Source organism: Perognathus longimembris, chromosome 2, assembly GCF_023159225.1.
Source record: "Perognathus longimembris pacificus isolate PPM17 chromosome 2, ASM2315922v1, whole genome shotgun sequence".
Lineage (NCBI taxonomy): Eukaryota > Metazoa > Chordata > Mammalia > Rodentia > Heteromyidae > Perognathus > Perognathus longimembris.
This window is the reverse complement of record NC_063162.1, coordinates 46,310,727-46,319,164: the sequence shown is the minus strand read 5'-3', so window position 1 is coordinate 46,319,164 and position 8,438 is coordinate 46,310,727. Positions and strand designations below refer to the sequence as shown.

The 8,438-nt window shown below is 40.0% G+C and overlaps 1 protein-coding gene across 1 annotated transcript in view; it reads left to right on the top strand.

The window, feature by feature from the left end:
* The first annotated feature begins 540 nt into the window (after positions 1-540).
* The window catches only part of LOC125344130 (sphingosine-1-phosphate lyase 1-like), a 25,443-nt gene continuing 17,545 nt past the window's right edge, over positions 541-8,438 (top strand). The window contains exons 1-3 of the mRNA XM_048336742.1: positions 541-546; positions 2,495-2,623; positions 8,231-8,378. Of these exons, the coding sequence (XP_048192699.1) occupies positions 541-546; positions 2,495-2,623; positions 8,231-8,378 (283 nt within the window). The remainder of the gene's footprint in view (positions 547-2,494; positions 2,624-8,230; positions 8,379-8,438) is intronic.

Sequence of the window (8,438 nt, the reverse complement as noted above, 5' to 3'; positions counted from 1 at the left end):
CCTCAGTAGATGAATGGATCAAGAAAATGTGGCCTCTTGTTTCTTTTAACTCTCCTGCCTAGATAATTTTGTTTTTCCCTTTAGCCTCCCTCCGTGTTCTGGGTATTTACTGGCATCCTTCTAGTCTTTCCCTGAAGAGTTCTGACTAGTCATTTGTATATGATGCACCTGTGTGTGTGTATGTATACAGACACACTCATAGGGACATGGACGTGATATTTACCTGAGTGCTTCCCAATTAGTGTCTTAAAAATGTTGAAAAAGTGAATTGTATAACAAGCTGTCAGATGAAACTGGTTTTGCACAGTACTATGGGGTGGTAAATAGAAATAAGCACTGACCTGATTCCAAGGACCTTACATTCAGAGAGATAAGAAGTAGATGAGTAGACTATAAGACATTGTGATAAGCTCTGCTTCCTATAGAGTTTATGACAAGTGTGTACTTGATACCTTAAAAGGAGAGAGGAATTCTTGTAACTAGAAATTTATAGATGAGAGGTTGTTTATCTTGTTTGTGTCAGGTATTGTGAGGGATATGATGATGGTAAGTTAGTACCCCTGACTTATATTCAAGTTGATTCTTAGGGTAAGGATTGTCAGATCTTAGCCTGGGGCCAAATGAGTCCTCAGCCTATGAGTCCTCATGGCCTATGAACTAAGAATGCTTTCTGCATTATTATTGTTATAAAATTATATAATAATAGTTATAACATGTATAATTATAATGTTATATAATGTATAATTATATTTATTATAAACATATAACATAAGCATGTAAATATATAATTTTATTATGTAATTATATAATTATAAGATCTTCATCATTATTTGGTGTTACTGGGATTTGAATTCAGAGCCTCATGCTTGCTCAGCTTGCTTGCTTGGCTGGTATTCTATCACATGAACCTTATCTTCAGGCCTGCTTTTTGCTGATGGTTTTTTGTTTATTGTGTTTGGGGTTTGACATCTGGGCATGGGTGCTGTCCCTGAGCTCTTTTGCTCAAGGTTAATGTTCTTCTACTTTGATCCACAGCTCCAGTTCTGTTTTTTGAGTGGCTAATTGGAGATTAGACACAGGGATTTTTCTGCACTGGCTGGCTTTTGAACCATGTTCCTCAGATCTCAGCCTCCTGATTAGCTAGGATTACAGGTGTGAGCCACCAGAACCCAGCGTTTTAAGGATGGAGTCTTGTGGACTTCTCTGCTTGGGCTGGCTTCAGATGTGATCCTCTGGATCTCACCAGAAAGGATTATAAGTGTGAGCCACTGGCAGTTGGCTGATGACTAATTTTTTAAAAATTGTTTAACAAAAGGAACTTTTCCCTTCTTTTAAAAAAGTTTCTATTGTCAAAGTGAAATACAGAAGGGTTACAGTTATATATGTTAGGTAGGGAGTACATTTCTTGTCCAACTTGTTACTCCCTCCCTCATTTTTCTCCCACCTTCCCTCCTCCCCAACTCCCCCTGGAGGCCCCCAGTTGTACAGTTCATTTACAACATATTGTCTTGTAAGTGTTGCTGTTGCATTGGTTTGCATTTTATCCTTTGTCTCATAATTTTAATGTTCCCCTTCCCTTCTCTAATTCAGACAAACATATATAAAATATGCAGGGTACCAGAATCAAATACAGTGACAATAGGGGCTAAATCATAGGGAAGATGATCAGAAGAAAAAAGAAATAATTTCACAAAGTTCACTGAAAATAACAACATCAGTGATAAACCACTTGTTTCCATATTTTGGAGATCATTTCTCTTAGTGTCATCTTATATGATCATATGTACATAGCTATTGAGCTATTATGATCATCTGCTAGGACTATCCTAGACATATACTCATTATTAACCATAAGGGAGGCCATAATGTTTATGTTTCTTTGGGTCTGGCTCACTTCACTTAATAAGATTTTTTTTCTGACATGGAAAAACTATATAAATTTCTGATTCAGTGAACATAAATTGTTTAGGAACACAGCCATACTTCATTTGTACAATATGTTTATGACTATTTTGCAGTAAGGCTGGAGAGGTGAGTCATTATAACAATGTTAGGTTTGCATCCTCTAAAATACTTACTGCTTCTATAGAACTAGTCTGCAGATGGCTGGGTTAGATAATGGAAGATTCAAATGAAGAGAAATGGCATTTGTAATTGATGGACTGGTTAGTAGTCATTTGTGTATGCTGTGTCTGTGTATGTTTATACAGACAGACAGTAAAAAGTCACATAAAAGCTTTAGGACTGACATGATCAAGCATAACCTTCTTTAATTTACAAAATAAGCAGAAGATAAAAAATCATGTCTAAGTCCTAAGTGACAATATTGTATGGGAGTAACTGATGCAATGCTTTGATAAGATTATTGCAGAGGTGGGACCTTATTGTGAAATTGGCCTTCCCTTTGAAAATAAGATGAAGAACAAATTAAGAGTAGACTTTTGTACTTCTCTCTGAGTATAATGTTTCTGTTCTTTTTCTCCTGTGTTTCTAGAAGGCCTTTGAGCCTTACTTTGAGATTTTGGAAGCATACTCCACCAAGGCCAAGAACTATGTCAATGAACATTGTACCAAATATGAGTCCTGGCAGCTCATTGCATGGAGTGTCACATGGACCCTGTTGGTAGTCTGGGTGTATGAATTTATTTTCCAGCCAGAGAGTAAGTATGCTGTCTCTTCTGTGAAAGTACAGTGGAGTGAAGGTCTGTAGGTCTTGAATCTCATGACTGATGGGTTTGGGCCAATTTCTTGTCTTTTGTTTTGCTAAAATTTAGTTTAAATGGCAATTGGTACTTTGTCTTCACATTGGTAAAATTATAAGAGGGCTCATGTGTAATGATTATTGTTTATTTTGATTTTTTTCTTTTACATTTGCAGCTTTTATAACGACCCCCCCCCCAATTAGTCATTGTTAGGGTCTACAGATGTCTCAGCATGTGTAAGGCCTCATCAATACCAGTGTCCTCTGTAGAATGTAGTAGTTGTTTATGGAGTCAAATTTCATTGCTTTCATTTTGGGCCCTCCTATTCAGTAATGATTAGGTGACATTGGACCAGCACTCAATCTGCACTCTGGGTGCCTGCTGTGTGCACACACTGCACTAGCTCCGGGGACATTTGCATAAGTAGGACAGGGCCCCTGTCCTTTGGAGTCAGGGGACAGTAGTGAGTCAGGAGCCAGACAGGCATGAGAAAAAGGAGACCATTCACAGGGAGTGTAGCTGGCTATTAACGATCTGCCTGTAAATCCAGCACCCTTCCTAAGTAAGAGCTTATCTCATCTCTTGCTCCCTATCTCCTCCTACCTGGAAACCTGGAGGAATGTGACCTTGTAAATTATTTTGTTCCCACAGTTTTGTTCGATTACACCTAAACCCCATCGGGGAAGTTGGGTTGGGTATTCTGTAAGACTACTCCTTCCCCACTTTCACTAGTGTGTCAGGTCTAATATCCTTGGTATGAGAAATCAATGACATTACAGAGGATTTAAACATTTGTCATTTGAACTCTGCACTTTGCACTTGTACTTGCTCGACTGGTACTCCACCACTGCAACTTGACCCATGCCTCCAGCCCTAGATTTAACCATTGTTAAGTGTACAGTTCGGTGGTATTAAGTACATTCCCATTGTTTTGCAATCACCATTACCATTCATCTTAGAACTTTTTTATCACCTCACACTGAAACTGCATTTAATTAAGCAAAAACTCCTGAGCCAGGCGTCAGATGTTTGTACACCTTTCACCTCAACACTCAGGAGGCTGAGGCAGGAAGCTCAAAAGTTCAGAGCCAACCTGAGCAACATAGTGAGACCCTGCCTTATAGAACAACAGTGAAAACAGACAGGGAAAAAGCCTTCCCGTTCTTCTTTCTTCCTAACCCCTACAAACAACCATTCTGTGTACTATGATACATTTATGAAACCCCATCATTAGAGCCATTGATATTTGTATTTATTTGTTATGATTAGTATTAATTTTAAGCATTTGCTTCTTAAAAGTATTATTTAATTGGCAAGTAAAAATTGTACTTACTGTATACAAACTAATGTTTTGGAATACAAACATCTTGTGGAACTGCCTAAAGTGAGTTAGTGAACATTTCCCATATTTTTTAGATCAAGAATTTCCTGTCTTTACTTGCACAGCTTAATGTGCCATGTGTTTTACTTAACTGCTAGCTGAAGTGTAGCCATCTTAGGTCCTGGTGTTGGTCTGTTTTTGATAATATACATTCTTACTACAAAACATTACATGTTTACCAAATGATATGACTATTTGTTATTTATAGCTGTTTCTAGTCTGAATTAGGTTGAACGTGAATATAGCATTTTGTTTTTGTTTGTTTTTTCTGTTTCTAATTGCTAGTGCTGGGGCTTTAGCTCAGGTCCTTGTGGCATTCCTTAATTTTTTCACTCATGACTAGCACTCTACCATTTGGGCCACACCTCCATTTCTCCAGTTTTTTGTTTCTCTGAAGATTAGAGTCTCTTGATTTTTCTTCCCAGACTGGATCTAAACCTTAATTTTCAAATCTCAGCCTCCTGAGTAGCTAGGATTATAAGTCTGAGCCACTGGTGTCTAAATTACCAGTGTAGTTTCTGAAGGACAATCACTATTGAATACTGGCTGGCAATAGTGACTCATACTTGTCACTCTAGCTAGTTTTGGGAGGCAGTGTGGGTGGGCACTGGAGGATTGGTGTACAGTGTCAGTCAGGTCACTATTGATAACCAGGCCCTCTTCCTGTAAGTTCATGGGACTAATAGTAATTTATTTCTTATAGGTTTATGGTCAAAGTTTAAAAGGAAATGCTTTAAACTCATCAAGAAGATGCCGATTATTGGTTGCAAGGTAGGTGGGATCTGCAAAGGTCTTTTCACCTTGAGAGCCTACCTCTTTCTGTTTGTCACACCTAATATTCTCAAGGGGAAGTATAATTTTTGTCTCCCACTTCCAACGTAGATTGGCAATGTTTGGAGACAATTACAGTTGTCCCTAACTGGTGGAATGGGACTTCCAGGGGCTAAATAAGGGGTTGGTAACGTTTCTATAAAGGAAATATTTATACTGTGTATGTCATAGGGAGAAACAGACAGGTTAAGAAGTGAGCCTGGCTGTGCAGCAGGCAAACAATCAGAAACACAGCAGGAAGACAACTTTGGTTCCTGGCTACCACTTGCTAATCCCAGAAAGGTAAAGAGATGAAGAGGTAGAGGTCTCTCTTGTTCCCTGTGCTGGTGTTGCCACGGTGTCTTATCTGCTCTCTCTCATACCTGGATAAGTTATTTTCTCTGTGTCCTCCTTGGCTTTTTTAACTCACTGATGGAGACACAAGCAGCCTCCTTGCCAGACTAGAGAAATGTACTATCCCTCCCAGTGCTTTGCCTTGCCTCTTAAAACTTCATTTGCCTTCAAGTATTCTTCGACTTTTGCCTTCAGTTTCTTGGGGTTAAGGGAGATAATATGGAGGACAAACTATGACACAGGGAGATGGGATCTCCCTTAGCCTTCCCCACATTTTCCCCCATATTGTCCTTTTCACTTTTCTCCTTCAGTTTCAAGACTTTTGGGATTTTTTTTTTTTTTTTTTTTTTTGCCAGTCCTGGGCCTTGGACTCAGGGCCTGAGCACTGTCCCTGGCATATTTTTGCTCAAAGCTAGCACTCTGCTACTTGAGCCACAAGCGCCACTTCTGGCCGTTTTCTATATATGTGGTGCTGGGAAATTGAACCCAGGGCTTCATGTATAGGAGGCAACACTCTTGCCACTAGGTCATATTCCCAGCCCTTGAGATAAAATTTGTAAGAGAACAGAATTGGAAAATCTTTAGAGATTATATAGCCTTCATTTTTTTCAGTAGCTTCTTAGATTCAGAGACAAAAATGGCATTAGCTGTGTGTATGTGTATATATATGCATATATGTACATATATGTACATGCACATATATGTACACACATCTCAGTTACTCAGTGAACATATTTATTGAGCACTTGTTCAATGTCAGGTACTTTTCTGGTGCTAGAGAGAAAGTGGTCAGCAGAACCATATCCTTACTTTTGTATTTAATTGAGAGTATAAGTGACAGAAAACAAATCAGTAAACCAATGCATATGAATATCATAAGTACTATGAAGAAATTGAAATTGAGTAATGTAAAGGTAATAATCAGAGGTGAGAATTCACTTGCTTTGCTTTTCAATACATTTCATAAGTTTTTTAAATTTTTTGTATTTTAAATTTAGAACAGCCCAATCTATGCATGGAAGCTCAGTTTTCACAGTTTGTTTCTGTTGTATGGGTTACCACAGTGAAGAATAATTTTTAATTTACAACTTAAAAAGTCTATATCCATGTCTGTAGCATGCCTTAGCTTTTCTTAGTAGCATGGACTATGCTACCTTCTAGGGCTAGTATGTTTTCCTGGAGTGGCTTTCTTATGGTCTCCCTGAAGGCCATGTCTAAGAAGATTCTCCTGTAGTCAAATCATTTTATTGTTTGGAATAAGATCTTGGCCATCAGACATTACCAAATATGTTGCTAAAGCCACAGAATGGTACAGTGCACTAATTATGACATGTAGCCTTTGTCTTTACACTTGCCACTCAGGCTGCTTATAATTGCAGCTCTACTGGGCTGGGGATATAGCCTAGTGGCAAGAGTGCCTGCCTCGGATACATGAGGCCCTAGGTTCGATTCCCCAGCACTACATATACAGAAAACGGCCAGAAGCGGCGCTGTGGCTCAAGTGGCAGAGTGCTAGCCTTGAGCGGGAAGAAGCCAGGGACAGTGCTCAGGCCCTGAGTCCAAGGCCCAGGACTGGCCAAAAAAATAAAAATTAAAAAAAAAATAATTGCAGCTCTACAATTCTGCCTACTTCATTGTTTTTATCTCAACATTTTTTTTTTTTTTTTTTTTGGCCAGTCCTGGGCCTTGGACTCAGGGCCTGAGCACTGTCCCTGGCTTCTTCCCGCTCAAGGCTAGCACTCTGCCACTTGAGCCACAGCGCCGCTTCTGGCCGTTTTTCTGTATATGTGGTGCTGGGGAATCGAACCTAGGGCCTCGTGTATCCGAGGCAGGCACTCTTGCCACTAGGCTATCTCCCCAGCCCCTATCTCAACATTTTTGATTACCTGGCTCTGTCTTTCTGTGTCTTTGTCTCTCCTGCTACAAATAAGCTTCATGAGACCAGGAGGGGTTTTTCATCATGCACCTCACTGCCTAAACTTGCTTATTACCATGTATTTGTGGCCTATGGCAATTGTTCAGCAAATATTTGATGAAAGGGAGACTGAAAAAGAGAGAATGAGTGAATCAGAAGCTGTGGCTAGGAGGATGGAAAGAAAACAATCCATCTCTGCTTGTTGAGAGGGAGTTGTGTGGGACCTCCTTGCATGTCAGTTGAAGTTGCTCATTGACCAGGATCCCTTTTACTGCAGCTTGGTTGGTTTCATGACTCTACTTTTTGTCTCTTTGACACACTACAGCTGCTGCTTAGGCAAGAGCAAGGGCCAAATATTGTAATCAGATGAGCACTTGTATCAGAAAAGAGAAACCAGCTAAAGGCATGGTGATGTCAGCATGGTAGAGGAAAGGCACATGGGGAAATGGAGGGCATCTCTGTTATCTGTCACGTCTCTTTAAGAAAAATATGGTCTTGGGCTGGGGATATGGCCTAGTGGCAAGAGTGCTTGCCTCGTATACTTGAAGCCCTGGGTTCGATTCCCCAGCACCACATATACAGAAAATGGCCAGAAGTGGCAGAGTGTTAGCCTTGAGCAAAAAGAAGCCAGGGACAGTGGTCAGGCCCTGAGTCCAAGGCCCAGGACTGGCAAAAAAAAAAAAAAGAAAAATATGGTCTTGCTCAGTAGCCCTTATGCAGTGCCTAAGTGTTGAGCAGTTCATTGGGCATCATAGCTGATTTTTCTGCTCCCCTGTACTTCATTCTCTTCTTGTTAACCTTGTCTTTTTTTGTGTATGGTTGTTGGTCATGGGCTTGAATTCAAGCTTGGGCACTTTCCCTGACCTTTTTTGCTCTCAGCTAGCACTCTACCACTTTGAGACACTTCTGGTGTTTGGTGGTTAATTGGAAATAAGTGTCTCATAGACTTTCTTGTGTGGGCTGGCTTTGAACCTTTATCTTCATTCCTACCAGCCTTGTGAGTAGTTAGTATTGCAGGCATGAACTACCAGAGCCCAGCTAATTTTGTCTTTTTTTTTGCCTTTGAAGAGACAAGAAAAGTTGAATAAGGCTAAGGAAGAGATCATCAAGAACTTTTCGTTCTTTAATGTTGACATAGACTATGTGAAAACTCTGCCCTCCCAGGGTCTGAGTGCACCTGCAGTTCTGAAGAAACTCAAGGAATACAGCTCCATGGGTAGGATGCATGGTGTAGGCACTCTCTTTCCTCATCATCATTCAGTGTTTCCCATAGATT